Source organism: Bufo gargarizans, chromosome 1, assembly GCF_014858855.1.
Source record: "Bufo gargarizans isolate SCDJY-AF-19 chromosome 1, ASM1485885v1, whole genome shotgun sequence".
Classification (NCBI taxonomy): domain Eukaryota; kingdom Metazoa; phylum Chordata; class Amphibia; order Anura; family Bufonidae; genus Bufo; species Bufo gargarizans.
In genome coordinates this window covers 265489828-265509527 of record NC_058080.1, presented here as the reverse complement: position 1 = coordinate 265509527, position 19700 = coordinate 265489828, and the positions used below count along the sequence as shown (strand labels likewise).

The following is a 19700-nucleotide window of genomic DNA, read 5'->3' as shown; positions in this document are numbered from 1 at the left end:
GGGTGTGGTTCCTAGTCTGGTAGTGTGATAGACCGGGAGTACAGCTGTGTGGAGTGTTTCAGCGGAGAAGCCTGCTATTGCCAAGTCTTTCCCCCCCAAGCTGGTGGTGGAAACAAGGAACTACAGAGGACTGAGAGTCCGACCACTTCACATGGACTGTGTTTTTTTGGTGTGTTTACTTACATGCTGAAGTAAGCGAGTATTTGTTGAACCCGTTTTGGACAAAATAAAAGACTACTGTTTGAACTATATCTGAAGTCACCATTTGAGTTGATCGCCACAATAGTCATTCCTACGCATTAAAACAGAGAATAATGTACCTACGATACACAGCCAGGACTTTGTTCTGAAGATTAATACACTACAAAAGCATATAATTAGTGAACAAAGAGCTTTATAACATTAAATACCCCTTTTAGATATTATGTACCTCTCCACTAGTGTGTACTCCTATTTTAATATACTGTTAGCCATGTATTCTGTGCCTTTTCAAATAAGAGAGAGAAAGTCTCTGTATCTGATATGATTCTAGTAGAACAGAAGGTCTGTGGTCAGGTTAGTCCTATCCTCCTTCTCAAACACCAACATAGAAAACTCAAGTGAGATAACTGGTATGAAGCCATACTTGAAAAGCCGGGGGTAGCGGATTCGGCAAGGACACCAGGAGGGGGTCTTATAAGTTCTGCCATATGTTGTTTATTTCTATATTTGTCCCTGAAACTTTAGGTGTAGGTTTTCCTGAAAGTGTGGCATATTGAACTTTAAGGCCTCATGCACACGGCCGTTGTTTGGGTCCGCATCCGAGCCGCCGTTTTGGCGGATGCGGACCCATTCATTTCAATGGAGCCGCAAAACCGTGGCTCCGTTCCGCGGCACTGCAAAAAAAATATAACATGTCCTATTCTTGTCCGCGATTTGCGGACAAGAATAGGCGTTTATATTGCCAGCGCCCGTTCCGCAAATTGCGGAAGGCAACACGGGCGCCTTCCGTTTTTTGCGGATCCGCGGTGTGTGGACTGCAAAAACCGGCACGATCGCGTGCATGAGGCCCAATACTGTATTTTTAATAGTATCCGCAGCTGTATTTTTTCAGTACCTGCCATAAATATTAAATAGGGGCTGCCATTTTGAATAAACAGCGATCAGGTTATATACAACCAACAACTGTCCTGACTTTGTGTATTCCAAGTCAGCGCAGACAAGGAAATAACACAAGATAGAATAAACATGGACTTAAAGCCTTGTAACAAGGTCTGCTGCACAAGTCTCAAACCTTGTTAGAGAGGCACCAAAACTATGAATGCAAACAGACAGCACCACAGTTACAAACCGGGAGTAACTGTGATATACATATGTTATAAGAATATATCACAAAGCATTTTTCCTATAAGGTAGTCCAGCAAATTCTCCTGTGTTGCTTACCAGCTGGCCGTCTTATGCTCCATGTAGTCCCGTCATACCACATCACAAGAAGAATAGCTATTTAAAATATAACTCTTATCTTTGTTTTCATGTGTCACAATAGTGAGCGTTTTTGAATTATGTTAATTTTTATTATAAACTTTTATCTAAAACTTCTATTTAATGAGTTACTAAGGAGAAGCTACTGGATAAGTGTATGATACAAAGATAGGCTACTTGGCTACTTAGCCTGCCTCTGGTGGTCTCCCTGTTCCAGCCTCTGCCTCCTTAAATATGTATTTACTAAAACTAATGTTACATGCTCCCCAGCACAGTTTATCTCCTGGCAGCCCCCCCCCCCCCCCCTTATCTTCCCAGAGGAGTGGAGTTGCAGCATTCATCACTGACAGTAAGTATAGTATATTCCGGTATACTTATCAGGGCAGAACGGTGCAACTGTGCTCCTCTCCCTATATTCCCAGCTCTAACCAGAGAAGAGAACAGCTGATAAATGTTTTGGGAGAAGTATGCATTTAGAAAGCTCTGCTACACATTTAGGGAGGCCCCGCTGATTTAAAAACACATTCACTGTCTCTACTTCTGTTGAGTCATTGCAGAGTGGATATCAGTGAGGACAAGTATCAGACACATATACAGCATAGCATATGTTATAAAGACTGCTACATTGCAAATAAGTGTAATGTTACTCCAGGTAAAACTACTATGGTAGCCATACATTATGAAATGGTCAATACAAGCTTAAATTGTCGTACAAGTTTGCATAAATCAACCGTAAAGCTGAATATAAGAAACCTTGTATTACATATCTTATCAGAGAAAAACGTGTCTTTCTCCACATGAGACTGACAGCCAGCTCACTACCCCTCCTCTCTTCATAGACTTCTATGAGTAGCTTATAATTTGCTTGGTAAATGCAGAAAGAGGCATTTTCTCTGATAACATATATTACAAAGTTTCTTTTATTTATCATTACTATTGATTTATGTAAGGTTAGTTATGTAAAGTAATGTTGTTTGACTCAAACTAAACTTTAAAAGTGCTGGTAGCATTTATTTCTAGCATACCACCAGCACTTTCTCATCATGTATTTTGCTGCAAACGATAACTACCAGTCATCAAGTGCTGGAGCTGACAGTATTAGTATATGTATGAAAGTCAGTAAGACCGATCAAAAAATGGCAGGAGAGAGTCTTCCCGAGAGAGGTTTTCATTAGAAAGTGATGGCATATCAATCTACTAAAACGTAACAAGTTAAAAAAGTTATATATGCATCCCTGATCAAAGGTCTTAAAAGTTGTAAAGTAAAATAAAAGTGTTATGACGCAAGCACCATCTTAGTGTGCATACATTTCGCCCCTGTCCACTATACTGTGTGCAGTTAAGAATGACTTACATTGAAACTAATTGTTTTTTTTTGCTCTGCCATAGTCACACTATTTAAATGTTCCTGTTAATTGTTCTGGACATTTTTTCTATTTTATGGTTAGGCATGCAGCAGGAGAAAACTTTAAACATGTCCCAGCTTTTCTATTCAAAATCAGGGGCTGTTGTTATACACCCACATAAGTTCACAATTACATTCTGTTAGCCTCAGCCACTTAATGAGAAAAAGAAGACTGTGCGACTGTTGTGCCATCTGCACAAATATGCTAAGTAGAACTACAAGGATGCAATCACAGGCACTGGGATGGCATGGAAAAAACTAATAAGTCACATGCATAAAAATGATAAAAAAAATAAATACATTTGATGGGCCAGCTATGGATCGTTTAATATAATTTTAATAAGGTAGAGGACATGTTTGATGACATCCTGGTCAATGGCAACAGTACATTGAATAGTATATAGAATTTTTTTTCTGTCTAGAAAGGTTCCATTGATTGAAAGTGCAGCCTAGGCATAAAAAAGTAAAGGCGGTATCTACACTACGTGCAGAATTATTAGGCAAATGAGTATTTTGACCACATCATCCTCTTTATGCATGTTGTCTTACTCCAAGCTGTATAGGCTCGAAAGCCTACTACCAATTAAGCATATTAGGTGATGTGCATCTCTGTAATGAGAAGGGGTGTGGTCTAATGACATCAACACCCTATATCAGGTGTGCATAATTATTAGGCAACTTCCTTTCCTTTGGCAAAATGGGTCAAAAGAAGGACTTGACAGGCTCAGAAAAGTCAAAAATAGTGAGATATCTTGCAGAGGGATGCAGCACTCTTAAAATTGCAAAGCTTCTGAAGCGTGATCATCGAACAATCAAGCGTTTCATTCAAAATAGTCAACAGGGTCGCAAGGAGCGTGTGGAAAAACCAAGGCGCAAAATAACTGCCCATGAACTGAGAAAAGTCAAGCGTGCAGCTGCCAAGATGCCACTTGCCACCAGTTTGGCCATATTTCAGAGCTGCAACATCACTGGAGTGCCCAAAAGCACAAGGTGTGCAATATTCAGAGACATGGCCAAGGTAAGAAAGGCTGAAAGACGACCACCACTGAACAAGACACACAAGCTGAAACGTCAAGACTGGGCCAAGAAATATCTCAAGACTGATTTTTCTAAGGTTTTATGGACTGATGAAATGAGAGTGAGTCTTGATGGGCCAGATGGCTGGATTGGTAAAGGGCAGAGAGCTCCAGTCCGACTCAGACGCCAGCAAGGTGGAGGTGGAGTACTGGTTTGGGCTGGTATCATCAAAGATGAGCTTGTGGGGCCTTTTTGGGTTGAGGATGGAGTCAAGCTCAACTCCCAGTCCTACTGCCAGTTTCTGGAAGACACCTTCTTCAAGCAGTGGTACAGGAAGAAGTCTGCAAGGTAAGAAAAACATGATTTTCATGCAGGACAATGCTCCATCACACGCGTCCAAGTACTCCACAACGTGGCTGGCAAGAAAGGGTATAAAAGAAGAAAATCTAATGACATGGCCTCCTTGTTCACCTGATCTGAACCCCATTGAGAACCTGTGGTCCATCATCAAATGTGAGATTTACAAGGAGGGAAAACAGTACACCTCTCTGAACAGTGTCTTGGAGGCTGTGGTTGCTGCTGCACGCAATGTTGATGGTGAACAGATCAAAATACTGACAGAATCCATGGATGGCAGGCTTTTGAGTGTCCTTGCAAAGAAAGGTGGCTATATTGGTCACTGATTTGTTTTTGTTTTGTTTTTGAATGTCAGAAATGTATATTTGTGAATGTTGAGATGTTATATTGGTTTCACTGGTAAAAATAAATAATTGAAATGGGTATATATTTGTTTTTTGTTAAGTTGCCTAATAATTATGTACAGTAATAGTCACCTGCACACACAGATATCCCCCTAAAATAGCTAAAACTAAAAACAAACTAAAAATTACTTCCAAAAATATTCAGCTTTGATATTAATGAGTTTTTTGGGTTCATTGAGAACATGGTTGTTGTTCAATAATAAAATTAATCCTCAAAAATACAACTTGCCTAATAATTCTGCACTCCCTGTACAATGTGAAAATGTGCATTGCCCCAGAGTATTTATTTGCCATGGTAACCTTGAACTCCGTCGACTTAGAAAACAATTGGAAATAAAGAGGAAATCTCCCAAGTCTAAAGAGATTAACATGACTGGAGTAAAACTTCCATTGGATACAGTGGATGTGGCTTTGTGCACACACTGTCATCAGATAGCACACAACTGATGCACTGGGTACGGTAAAGGACAGCACACATTGGTAATGTAAAAAACATGTTTCAGAAACACAGAATGCATGGAAGGGGACAGATCAGGCCTGGTTTACCACAATGGCTCCCAGTTGCAGTTGGATGTTCTACATCTTGTGGTAATTGAGGATATCATCCGCTCTTTTCAGCAAGAGAAACAGTAGATGCAGAACACAAGATGTCTAACATCCATCTGTTCCCTGCATTACATTTACACATTATTACGTTCATCTGAATGTGCCTCTTGCTTAGCAAGTTCAGCACAGAATCCATTGAAGCCGTGGTCGAGAAGCTGAAACAGCTAGGGAAAAAGTTTACTTCCACCAATCAGGCCATGCTTCTTTTTTTGTATTATTTGTTCCCAAACTTAACTAGGAGTATACATACTAGTTATATACTTCAAGCAGATAATGAGACACAATGCAGTGTACAGTATTACCTCAAGGTGAACTGAACTCCATTAGCAGAGGTTTTGGAGAAGAATACCACTATCGGATAAGAAATCAAGCATATCATATAACTTGTTCCACCCGATATCATTATAAGAGTATCAGTGCATTTATACATGGTTTTGACACGCTGTAACCCAGGATATGATCAAATACTCCAATCTGTATATAGTACAAAATGCACCTTAATATGAAATACACCACAAGCTAACAAGCCAACCCCTTGCAACCTTTGAAAGTCTCTTACTCTCCCGTTCTTACTGTCTTACAAAGGCCTGTCTGTACTTCTGTTACAGTACACTGATGGCATATGCCAAGTGTTTTCAGGCAACAGATACACCATACAAAAGGTCTGTAACATCCAAAAAATAGATTTCTGATCTTGTTTTTAAGTGAAACCTCAAGTAACAGCACCATAATGTGTGTGGGTGAACTGTGTTGACAACCGCTATCCTCATGATGAGCAGATGCATAAAAATCCTTTTTTAAACTAGGTGCCTGTTGTGTCCACGTCTTCCGATTTGTAAACCGATTTTGTAAAGTCAAGATTCCCATCATTTATCTTAAATCTGGTCTTATGTATGAAAGACAAGTTATGGTCTACAGTTGTCACACACGCAATTTCCTAATTCACTGTTGTGTTCATACGCTGAAAATCACACAAGTAGTCTCAAGAACCATACCGTACAACGCATATTCTCAAGAAACGTACAGTAAGTAGCAAACTACGTAACACGCTGTATAATACTCAAGTCTTGCAATTAGCTCAGTGGACACCTGAGGAATCTCTTCCACAGGATGCTAGGCTAACATTATGTACTGAACTGCCAGGGAACATTAATCTGTAATATATCCATATTCTCATTTGCCTTACAGGAATTTACCATGTGCAGGTTTAGCATATATATGCTGACTCATGGTCCAGAAACCTGTAAATAACCTTGTGTAAGAAGCAGAATTCTGAAAAACATTTTACTTCCTATATGTACAAGACATAAGTTTCTTACCTTCCCAGTTGTTGTCATCACAAAGAGAAGTGAGGTCCAAGCGTGGTACCTCTGGGACAAAGCCCTCTTGACCAACATCAACCTCGAGGCTTCTTTGTGGTCGGATTTCTGAGGCATTTTGCTGCTCCTGAATCTTCATTTTCACAGTCTAAATAAATAAGAAAATACAATCTCCTCAGAAGACAGCCTTTCTTACAACAAATGAGCAGCCCTGTACATGCGCTGGCATATTCCTCACAACGCACAGGAGGGGAGCACAACATCCACGGCTCAATCTTTTTGCCTGCACCACAGTGAATCCAAGCGCAGTGACCCTTACATGCTTATTGGTCAAATGATCCGTCTGAAGAATACAACGTCCCTCTGTGTGCCCTGAACTTTCCCTTCACAGCCGCCTCTTTTTCTTTAAACCTTTTGCTTATTTCTCTGCATGACTGTTATTTGCACAAATTCTCAGATTGGTCTTTGAGGAATTACCACTCCCTTTTGTGGACAGCGGCAATGACGAGACAAAAAAAAACCAACGCTGTTGCTGTTCTTGCTGTTGCTAGGGCTGATGCTGCAATGAGCGCTTTGCTGGACTCCCTCAGGCAAGAAGATGGAGCAGACAGCGAGGCCAGAAAAACAAGCCCCCCCCCCCCTCTGTATGTAGAGGCTGCTAATCAGTTTGTGCCAACTTAATCATGTTCTGGTAGCAATGACTTCTCTTCATACAGCCCAGCTAGGAAATATCCACAAGACAAGAGGAGGGCACACTCATTCTATTTATAGGAGAGCGCACAGAGCTCATACAGCCAGCACTGGAGTTTGGCAACCCAGCTGGAAACAATACAAGCGTTGGGCTGGAGCCAAAATCACACAAAGATTGTACATGGGATAGCATGAGAGAGAGAGAGGAGTGTCAGATCAATTGGAATACTTTGCTGCCTCTCAAGGATACAGTACAATTGGCGTTAACCCACTGAAAGCCACAACGCGCCCCAGCGTGGACTGAATGCCTTTTGCTGTGTCATACATTTAGAAATGGTAAGCTTTATCAGTAGATCAAATTATCAACATATTATTTAAGGAGCAATTACACACAAAAAAAGCACACAAACTAAATTCTACCCATAGATCGACATAAGGACCTCCAAGGAAATTAAAGGGCATCTGTCAGCAGGTTTGTACCATGACACTGGCTGACCTGTTACTTGTGTGGTTGGAAGCTAAAGGCATCTGTGTTGGTCCCATGCTTATATATGCCCATATTGCTGAGAAATATTATATTTTAATATATGCATATGAGCCTCTAGGTGCAAAGGGGGCATTTCTGTTATTCCTAGACACACAGCTACCTCTGCAACTGCCGCGTCCTCTGTACTTTGGTTGGCTTTAGGAGAAGTCAGGACCAGGTGTGATGATTTACACTGCCTTGTGCTGTCAAAGTGCAGAGGACGTGGCAGATGCAGAGAGAGCCGAGTCTCTAGGAGTAATGGCAACGCCCTCTCTTGCTCCTAGAGGCTCATTTTGCATATACTAAAACACATGGGTGGACTGTTCAAAAACTCTACAGGGAAATTTCCCGGTGGGCTGATGCCCAGAGGGCCACCAATACCCTCCTCTTGCCCACCATCCAAATACATAAAGATCTGATGCACTGTGGTATCTGGTTCTGCTGAGGCAGTTTTTACTGCACTGTGGTATTGCTGGCCCTGCCTATTTGTGTTACTCCAACTTCTGCTAATTTGGACCCGGCTACAACATGGGGCCACTTTTTTTTTTTTTCCCAAGGTCACTTTACGTTCCCAGTCCGCCCCTGCTAAAACATCACTTTATTTAGCATTAAGGGCACATATGACCATGGGACCAACACGGATGCCTTCAGTTGCCAAGAACACATGTAACAGGTCAGACAGTTTCATAGGTACAAATCTTCTGATAGATGCCCTTTAAAGTATAAATGTACTTTAAAAAACTTGATATGTCATAGTGCAGGGGTGGCCAACCTGTGGCTCTTGAGCCACGTGCGGCTCTTTGCTTCTTCAAGTGAGGGTCTAGCTGTGAAGCCAGGCAAGCTCACTCTCCACCCCATGCTCAGATCTCTTTTCCTCATAGGGCACTGTTACTACTTTGCAGCTCCAGCTCACTCTTCACTATGTCCTAAAGCACAGTTTGAGAACGTAATATGTGGAGACACGCACTATGACCTGACATTGTGCTCATCAGGTCACAGTAGAGAGCGTGTCAGACCTGCAGAGTAGCAGGAGCCTAGTGCCTGATCAGGAGAGGGAAGAGATTCTGATCTGAGCATGGGGGGGGGGGGGGGGGGGGGTCCTGATCTGGACAATTGTGGTCTGATCTGAGCATGAGTGGGAAGATCGGAGCATGAGGGTTCAGATTTGAGCATGGGCAGATCTGATTATGGGCGTCTTGTTTGAGCATGGGTTGGTCAGGTCTGATCACGGGGGGGGGGGGGGGGGGGGGTCAGATCTGAGAAGGGGGAGATCTGAGCATGGGGGGGGGGGGGAATCTGACACTGGGAGTCTGATTTCTGTTGCCTGATCCGAGCATTGAGGGTCTTATTCTGGAGGTCTGATGAGGTTTGGGGATCTTATTGTAGGTCAGATTAGGATTGGGGAATTGATTTAGGAGTCCGATATATTTTTTTTTCTCCGCTAATAAAAAATAAGAAAAAAAAATCTTTTTAGCAGACCTCAGATCGGATGAAAAATATTTATTTCATCTTATTTTTCTTTGTTAAAACCTAGGTGCATCTTGTAGCGTGAAAAATAGTGACTCGTGTGTAATTGCATAGCTTGTGGCTCCTGGTAGTCATATGTTTTTTAGCTCTTTGTGTATGTAAGGTTGGCCACCCCTGTCATAGTGACATATGAAAGGTTTTGACTGGTGGGGATCCAACTGTTGTGGCGACGAGCTGAAAGATTTTCTATAGAGCCAGTCTCCTGTTGTGAGGAAAGCGTGCGCTCTGTGAGCACTTCTTTTCTTACCTTTAGTGATCAGTAGCAGCCTCAGCACTCAGACCTTTGACATGTCACTATGACATATCAAAGGTTTTTTTTTTATGCACAGACACACTAGGAAGACATATTTTATCAGTGAATTCAGAGTGAGTCAATGGTTTAAGAGGCAGGGAGGGGAGGAGGAAATGGGCCTGATAAGTGGCAAAAGAGGCATTTTTCTCTAAAAGATATATTACTAAATTCTCTTATCTTTGCTTGTACTATGGAACTGTTGATTTATGAATTTATTTGTATAAACGGTGGAAAACTTTGAGGAATAACAGGTTACCCCTTATAAAGCCTATAGAAAACCCTATCAGTCCTAAAGTTGGAGGTTAACATCCACTAAATACTAAGACACAGTCCATGAATGATGTCCAGTGAAAATGAGAGTATAAATCAATCATCATGCACGCCGTCATTGTAGATGATGGCAGAAAGTAAAATCACATAGAGTAATAGTGAAAATCAAAAAGCTAATGTAAGACTTGCTTGAGCATCAAAATCAACATTAAAACACATTTCCTTTCTCCTCCAAAGCTTAGTGGTGTGCCCACTATGAGCCAAATGACATACTCGCTGCCAGTTGCATGTTTACAAGCTCTCCCAGCAACAAGCTTACATAGCACCTAGGAATTCAAAGGAATTTCACATTCACTTGACCTCTTAAAACCAACTAATACGATTTTGGTGCCGTTGTGGATGTCTTTTGTATGCATTTTCTGTAAAATCTCATTTTTACCTTCTCAATGGTTCTTATTCTTGTCAGATTCAGAGGTTTTCAGGGAAAACCACGCACAATCCACTTTGCAGATTGCAATTAAGGGAAAAACCAGATGATCTCTAAAACAATGTAGCAAACACACATTGCCACGATCATTACGGAATCAAATCTTTCTAAATCCCAAACAGCCCGGATTCGTCTTCCAAAACCATACACGAGTGCTGCTGCATGTTACTCCTCACTGCTTACTCTGGCTTCTTCTCTTAGGGTACGGTCACACGTCTGCATGAAAACCTGCTTGGAAATCTTATGATACCTGTGAATGTTCGTCGTGGAAATTCACACACACGTGGGGTGAAGATTGTGGTTGGATTTCACATGGCTCCATATCAAACGTCACAGTAGCCATATAATGCTTCTAAAATTGGGCAAATAACATTGTATTTGGTTGGTAGGAGTTGTATTACCTCTTGAAGGCTTTAATATCAACCTAAAACCTCAATGGACCATAGCGAGAGGAAAAATTACCTCTACTCTGTTCTCATTGGTTGTCACTAACCAGTAGCACCAGCAATTGGGGCCAATGTCTCACTCATGTATTTTTTGTCACTGGGATCTTAAGGGTGGACTGGACACTGCAAAGTTGAACTTTTGGACGGAGTTTAAAAGAACAACCTGTGCATGGCTCTGAGGTACACATAAGGTCATCAGCAGTGCTATAATCTGCTAAATCTTAGCATTCAAAGAGCTAATGAAAGGTCAGCAATGACACAGAATGGGTTTAGTAAACCCCACATGACTGTGTTGACAGAGATACTTTAGATAAATACTAAAAATGTAACCGACAGCCCGGCGACACACAGCAAACGGTGGGGTCAACAAGGATTACACAAACACTCTCCAGCTGTATCCAATGTTTTATCTGCTGAGAACAATGAGGCGAGACATTTTTCAAAAATCTAATCACAACGGGTGACAATGAGACGTTCACACATTTTATAGATGCCACAAGGTTCTGTCTAGTTTACCATATTTATGCTGTTACCGCTTCATGCAGTGTTGGACTGAATTTTCTTGGGCCCATCCTCTGTATATACAGGACATTTGTGTGTTCATGTTTAAGTAATTTTTTCAAATTTAGGACTTAGAAACAATAAACACCAGATATCCTGTGAGACCATATGGATGATAAGGCCAGCTCCAAATTATTCTCTGCTAGACCACAGAGGCCTTGTTGGGCCTATTGCTGTGTCAAAGCCCTGGCCCACCAGAGGATCATCTGTTACTCTGGGGGAGCCAGGACAACTCTGGGTTCATGGTTTGGTTGCATTTTTTGCTGTGATTTTTTAAGACAATAAAAACAAAAAAACAGGTTTTTAGCAAAAATTGCTAAAAATAAAAAACAACACCATGTGTAAATATAGCCAAACAGCCCTGGCTTACGCATGCAGTCTAGTATTAATGCAAGAAAACCACAAGTCAGAAACTGGATTTACAATACTGTAACAGACCTATACCAAGGCCAGAACAAAAAAAAACCTTACCGGAGGTAACCGCAGACTTTCCTTGTCCTGTTCATTCTCTTTGCTGCAAAATGAGAGAAAATTCGTGATTCTATACTTGTATTACAGAAAGCATAAGTTATAAACATTTTTTAGACAAACAAATTACCCTTTAAGGCTCCTTTCACACCTGCGTTCAGGTGTCCGCTCGTGAGCTCCGTTTGAAGGGACTCACAAGCGGCCCTGAACGCAGCCGTTTGGCCCTAATGCATTCTCAGTGGAGGCGGATCCACTGAGAATGCATCCGTCTGCCAGCGCTCAGCCTCCGCTCCTGCTCAGTGAGCGGACACCTGAACGCTGCAAGCAGCGTTCGGGTGTCCGCCTGGCCTGTGCGGATCCGTCCAGACTTATAATGGAAGTCAATGGGGACGGATCCGCTTGAAGATGACACCATATGGCTCAATCTTCAAGCGGATCCGTCCCCCATTGACTTTCAATGTAAAGTCTGAACGGATCCGCTCAGGCTACTTTCAGACTTAGAAATTTTTCTAAGTTATAATGCAGACGGATCCGTTCTGAACGGAGCCACCGTCTGCATTAATATGAGCGGATCCGTCTGATGAAACATCAGACGGACCCGCTCCGAACGCTAGTGTGAAAGTAGCCTTAAAAGGTTTCCCACCTTATAAAATGATATATTGCTATGCGATCACACTATGAAAGGTGGGAGTCTGGCCTCTGGTATCCATGCACAGCAGTGCTCTCAGCAATCCGCTCTGCCAGCCTCTATTCACCTGAATAGGGCCTGCTGCAGTTCTCTCAACTACGGGTGACTGGGACACCACTATGCAGGTAGATAACAGTGCTTGCCCTCCTTTATTCTCAGGATCAGTAGGGTTGTCAGGGCTCCTGACGATATGCCATCACCTTTAAATAGCATTTGTCAGCATGATCAACCCTATCAAACCAAGAATATTGCCTGGTAGGGTTGATCATGCTGTGCAAAATTATGCCTTTCTTTTTTCTGCAGGTTGCACTGCAGCAGAGATACTGGTATTTTTGCAAGTTACAAATTTTGAGTACCAAGGGGCTGGCCTCAGCCCATGGTGCACCACTAGCACAGTGCCGCTGTGCATGGCCCTCTCCCCTTTGATCGACAGATGTCCGTGTGCAGCAGTAGAGCCACTGAACAATGGTCATATGAAGTCACACTAGGCACCACATAACCACCTGTATTTTCATATGGTTGCATTGTTTCCGGACCAGAAAATAAAGATCCGTGGCCCTCTGCGCACTCTCCATAGGACAAAGGCGGTTGTTTGACTACTGCCTGCGCCAGGTCTCACTTCAACACAACTGAGCCGCATTTTGACATCAAGGAAAGGGTCCTATCAGTGACTGACAGCCTTCCCTCTATGGCTGTGTATACAGAGATAGCAGTCAACTGCTAGGACTCCTCCTTGACCTCAAAGCCCGGAATAAGTAGGAATTTACATGTATAAATTATATGTTTTACTGAATCTTTTCCCATAAGACTATATATGATTCTGCTCAGATTGCAGATTACATTGTATTTTCATGGTAAGGGAACCTATCACCATGAAATGCAGTGCAATCTGCAGACAGCGTGTTATAGAGCAGGAGGAGCTGAGCAGAGTGTAATATGGTTTTGTGAGAAAAGATTTCATGAGAAAATAATTAATCTAGAGGTCCTTTATACATTTATATTTCTGCTCTTTACATGCTACTGTACATCATGCATAAAGAAATATTTCTCATTTAATTGTTCACAGGGAAGGCGTTATCAGTGATTAACAGCTATATCCGCATACATACTTACATAGAGAATACTCATAACATTTTCCATGTGAATAATGAAGTAAAAAAGTGGAGAGATTTTAAAGGGCATCTGTCAGCAGATTTGTACCTATGACACTGGCTGACCTGTTACATGTGCACTTGGCAGCTGAAGACATCTGTGTTGGTCCTATGTTCATATGTGTCCGCATTTCTGAGAAAAATGATGTTTTAATATATTCAAATGAGCATCTTGGATGGGGGCGTTGCAGTTACACCTAGGGGCTCTGCACTCTCTGCAGGTGCTGTGCCCTCTGCACTTTGACTGACAGGTCCAGGCAGGGAAAATGTCCTCACACCCGGCCCTGACATCTCCTAAAGTCATTGAGAGTGGAGAAGGTGTGGCAGTTGTAGAGAGAGCTGAGCCTCTAGGTGTAACAACAACACCCCTTTGCTCGAGGATCATTTGCATATATTAAAACTTCAATTTTCTCATCTATGTGGCCATATATAAACATAGGACCAATACCTTCAGCTGCCAAGCGCACATACAACAGGTCAACCAGTTTCATAGGTACAAACCTGCTGAAAGATGCCCTTTAAATGTAGGAATTAAAAATGTTGCTGAATCTTTTACCATAAAACTATATATCAATCTGCTCATCTCCTCCTGCTCGATAATATGCACTGGATTTTGTGTTGACAGGTTCTCTTTAATATTTAATGCTGAAGATAATAAGTTTCTCTGCAGCTAAATAGTTCAGCCATATAAGTCAACGTAATACTCTTCATACCTTGCCTCTGACAAAACTTCCATGCTGCTGAACTCTTGTCTGTCCACACTCCTGGAGGTCACAAAGTTTTCTGTGTTCTGGAACAGGAAATTGCACAGATGAAATGTAACTTAAAATCTTTATAAAAGTTATATTCAGATTTCTGTAAGATGTAAAATAAAATAGAGAAAACATGATCAAATGAGAATCTGTACTTATTATAAATATAACTGCCAAAAAGTACAGCTATATCAACAACAGAAAGGGGGAAAGCCATCAGACACCAAATGTAACAACCAACCACACACAATATCTTACAAACAGTCTTGGCATTTATGCTAAAATGGTAAGTTGTACCAGTAGCTGAGAAAATGCTAGCCAATGACTGCAAAACTATACAATATGATCAAACCAGACTACTTCTTAAAGATGTTTTCCGAGACTTTAATACTGATTATCTATCCTCTGGATAGGTCATCAATATCTGATCAGTAGGAGTCAGACACCCGGGACTCTCGCCAATCAGCTGTGTGAGAAGGCACGGGCGCTCCTGTGAGCACCACGACCATCTCTGTACTGACCAAGCACTGTACATTGTCAAGCGGCTGTGCTTGGTATCGCAGCTCAGCCCCATTCACTTGCACCTAGGCCATGTGACCAATGAACATGTTGTCACTCAGCCTAGGAAAAGCTGGAAAAGTCTGAGGTGCTACAGTGAGTGCTGCCACCTTCTCAAACGACTGATCGGCGGGGGTCCCGGGTGTCGGAACCCTACCGATCAGATACTGATGACCTATCCAGAGAATAGGTCATCAGTATTAAAGGGAACCTGTCACCTCCAAAAACCATCCCAAGCCGCCAGCAGTACCTGACAGTAGCCAGCAGCGTGTTTCCAATGATAATTTTGAAGCAAGAAGGCCGCTGCCCTATTGACTAGAGAAGCGCGTCAGCAGGGGATAAAAGAATGTTTTCAGAGCTTTAGCCGCATCGGCCTTCAGGAAGAAAGTTATCATTGGAAACACGCTGCTGGCTACTGTCAGGTACTGCTGGCGGCTTGGGATGGTTTTTGGAGGTGACAGATTCCCTTTAAAGTCTTAGAAAACCTCTTTAAGGCACCCAAACAACTATTGCTCCCAAATCCCCCTATGTAACTATATACACCATCTTAGGCCGATCGTGTATATGTTTTAGGGGGAGAATTCATGACTGTCTGCTGCACCCACAGAAAACAGAAGGTTTAGCCAACAACAGTCTAATGCCTACGGGGGACTTTATGTTTGAGGCCAGCGGCTTTTATGAGTTTCCCCCTATCTGTCTCTGCCTAGTGTTACAATATTGTATTGCATTATTTAGTGTGAACATTGACAAAACACATGGTTTAAACATTGCCATTGGATATTAAAACATGTAATATAGTTGGAAAGCTGTAGATATGGACATAGGATTGAATACAAGATCATGTCCACAGGATCGCACAAGTGTAAAGACTTTTCCACCATGCAGTCCAGGAGGAAAATGGTATACCATTATATCAAAGATTATATCCCTGTGTAAATTCATGCAATACTAACACATCATGCCCCGGAATGAGGGCGAAACTGTAGGTTGGGTCCCCTTCTTCAGCATCTGCACATGTGCCATTAGGTAAGCTTTATGTTTATCTACTTTTGTGAATATGAGAAATTAAAAGTTCTGTTTTTAAAGTTCTTCCTTAAAGTGCTTTCTAAGATGCCATATAAAAAGCTTTATATGGCAGCAGCTACTTTTGAGTAGTGTACCTCTTGGTAAGAGATTGCTTACTGCTAGACATGCCTCTGCGAACCACTCAAAGACATCTTGCCCAGCTGACAGACTTTGAGAGAGGGCACATTATTGGACTGAGAGAAGCTGCATGGTCACGTCAACAACTTGCCCATCATTTAACCCATTCTGACCTAGCTGTTTTGGGGCAGTGGTTACATGAAGACATGCACACATGACAAAAAAGCTACAGATGGCCCAGACAGACAGTGGAGAGGATTGTTTGATCCACCTACAAGCATGAGCAGCTCCTACAATTTTGTTGCTCACCATCTAGACACAGGTGGCACCCTCTGTTTCTGCCCGGATCATTTCCAAGTGCTTAGCAGAAGGAAAGATTGGGTCACAGTTTCCCATTATTGTTCTTGCCATTGACCTACAGCTATGGCTGCCTCCGTTTGCAGTGGTGTTTTGAAGGAGAAACCTGGACTGGTAAAGGCTAGAACTATATGGTCTTAAGTGACGAATCCACGTTCTGTTTTCTGATCCGATGACGTTTAGGTTTGTGTATGGAGGCCTAGTGGTGAACTCTTCGATCCAGCCTTTGCTGGAGAGGGACACACTGCTCCAACTGCTGGTGTGATGACCTGGGTAGCCATCGCATACGACAGTTGGTCACCCCTAATAGTGATAGGAGGGACAATAACACCTGAACGATATGTGCAGGACATCCTATGGCCACATGTGTTGCCTCTCATGGCAGGGCATCCAAACTTCACTTGAGTGGAGGCTGAGCTGCAGCATGCTGAAGCTCCACTACACAGCGGGCAGAGCCTTCTGTTTCCAAACCTATGCACAGTGTAGTTTCCAGCTAACCGGTAAGAGGTGCCAGGTGTCAGACCCACACCGATCTGATACTGATGGCATTTCTGTAGGATCATCAACATAAAAAAGCTGGAATACTTCTTTAATCCAGAACAAAAAGTTATTATTATGTTATAAGTCCACAAAAATAAAACGTCAAAAAATTACATAGCAGAATTTCTGTTCTTTCCAAACCCCCCAGAAAAATGTTCATAAATATTATACGGTACATTATATGAACCTCAAAATAGTGCCACTAAAAATATAACTCTTCCCACAAAAAACAGCCCTCATAAGACTAAATCAGCCATAAAAAAGTTATGGCTGATTAAATGTGACAGCCTTCCCTGTGTTAGGGTACATACATGCAAAATTGTTAATCAAGTCCAGAATGAGCAGAGATCTGAATAAAAGAAATCTAAATTAGGCCTCATGCATACAACCAGATGGTGTCCGTGCGCGTTCCGCAATTTGCGGAACGTCACGGACAGCCTTCAATATAAATGCCTATTCTTGTCCGCAAAGTGCGGACAAGAATAGGACATGTTATATTTTTTTAGCGGGGCCACGAAACTGGAGTGCTGTCCGCATCTTTTGCAGCCCCATTAAAGTGAATAGGTCCGAATCGGATGCGGACCAAAAACAACGGCCGTGTGCATGAGGCCTCATGCTGAGTCTCTTCCAGCAAAACTATATATCAGTCTTTAGATTGCACTGCATTATCATGATGATGGTGTCGCTTTAAGATAATTCTGTGAAAGATTCTCATGAGAAAGAACATTCAATCAACACATTATTATGGATTGAAAAACAAGAAACACAGAAACAATTGCTTCTTTACTTGCACTGTCTAAATCCATTATCCACCCTATTCATAAAATTGCCCCAGCTTCAAAATCATACATCACCTACCCCAGTGCTGTCTTGATTGTCATTAAGCTCAGACAGCTTGCTGCTGGATTTCTGTCTCTTTGGTTTGCTTCTCTCTTCTATGTATCCTGAACAGTTCTCCTGCAGCTTCTCGACTTCTTGCATCAAACCACAATCTTCTAGGCTCCCACACCCTGAAGGGATATTTTCTTTGTTAATCATCTCCCTAAAAAATAAAAACAGATAAAGATTATTATCATTGCTCTTCAGAACAAATGATCACAGATGGACGACTTAAAGGGGTTCTGCACTTTGTTTAAACTGATGATCTATCCTCAGCATCTGATCGGCGGGGGTCCGACACCCGGGACCCCCGCCGATCAGCTGTTTGAGAAGGCAGCGGCGCTCCAGCAGTGCCGCAGCCTTTTCACTGTTTACCGCTGGCCCACTGACGTCACGACTAGTATCAACTTGCGTGGGCGCAGCTAAGCTCCATTCAAGTGAACAGAGCTTAGCCGCGCCCAGGCCAGTGATATAAGTCGTGACGTCACTGGGCCAGCGGTAAACAGTGAGAAGGCCTCTGCGCTGCTGGAGCGCCGCTGCCTTCTCAAACAGCTGATCGGTGGGGGTCCCGGGTGTCGGACACCTGCCGATCAGATGCTGATGATCTATCCACAAGATAGATCATCAGTTTAAACAAAGCGCAGAACCCCTCTAATATAAGTGACCACACACATTAGTCCAAATTTGAGAAAAATGTATGATTTCAACCAAAATGAGCATTCATAAAAGTGAAGTTTGGAAAGAAATAGACCATGTTTAAAATGTTCTTATGTAAACTGCTAGTTGATGAATGTTCCCAGAAAGATCTTGTGTCCCTCACCCAGTGTCATTGAACATGCATGGCTAGACTGAGAGACTGTAAAAGTCTATGTACTTATGTGTAAGGCTGCCATGGCATAATGATCGTTCACCAAACAATGTATTGGAGCTTTGACCAAAAAAGCAGCGTCGGTCATTAGTGAACAATAAGCAACATTTACTAAATGCATGTCTACTTTACAGCAGGAAGGGCAAACCGGGATAATGGCAATGTTTCACTATTACAAAGGGAACCCTAAAGAGGAGACCTCCAAAAGCAAAACAAGAATAGAGTGGAAAACAATTTACTCTTCTGTCATCTGTTAAGGTGACAGCCCTGTACCCTTGTCCCCAAATCAGTGGGCCAAAATCGACAATCATTGAGGCAGTGGTGCAAGTTAGTATGGAGCTTCTCAGAACTGACTGTAGATATGATATCATGATTCGTAAAGTGGAAGAGAGATGGTTCACTTAATATGCTTTCAATGGGATGTCCAAGATTTTAACAAGCAATGGCCTTTCCTCAGGATGGATCATCTCTACCCGATTGTCCAGAGTCCAACACCCTGCACCCCTGCCAATCAGCTGTTCTGCAATGGGAGCAGCACTGCAGTAATCAACTCTGTCCATTAAATAGTGGTCAGACGTTTCTTGGCTTTTTTCCAGAGGTCCCATAGAAGTGAATGGAGGAGAAGCTGGGCACATGTTGGGCGTCCCGTTCTGGAGATAGGAGCAGATCACAGAGGTGGAAAACACGCAGATCTGACTCTGACGGCATATCCTAGAGATATGCCATCAATGTCCAAGATGGTAATACTCCATATTAGAATGTGTAATATATATAATATATAATATGTGGCATTATACACAAAAGACTGATATTATTCCAATTACTATTGTCTCTTGGGAAGTTGACCACTCCACTATATGATTTGGGAAAGCAGAATATAACAGATATCATAGACGTACTATAGCACATATGGCTAACACATTTTAAC

The 19700-nt window shown here is 42.3% G+C and overlaps 1 protein-coding gene across 5 annotated transcripts in view; it reads right to left on the bottom strand.

The window, feature by feature from the left end:
* FAM13A (family with sequence similarity 13 member A) overlaps window positions 1-19700 on the bottom strand; it is a 246196-nt gene that overhangs the window by 34652 nt on the left and 191844 nt on the right. For all 5 annotated transcript variants that reach the window (XM_044302842.1, XM_044302813.1, XM_044302833.1 and 2 more), the window contains 4 exons: window positions 17884-18067; window positions 14389-14465; window positions 11840-11882; window positions 6570-6717 (listed from right to left, as the gene is read on the bottom strand). In XM_044302842.1, coding sequence (XP_044158777.1) covers window positions 6570-6717; window positions 11840-11882; window positions 14389-14465; window positions 17884-18067 — 452 coding nt within the window. The remainder of the gene's footprint in view (window positions 1-6569; window positions 6718-11839; window positions 11883-14388; window positions 14466-17883; window positions 18068-19700) is intronic.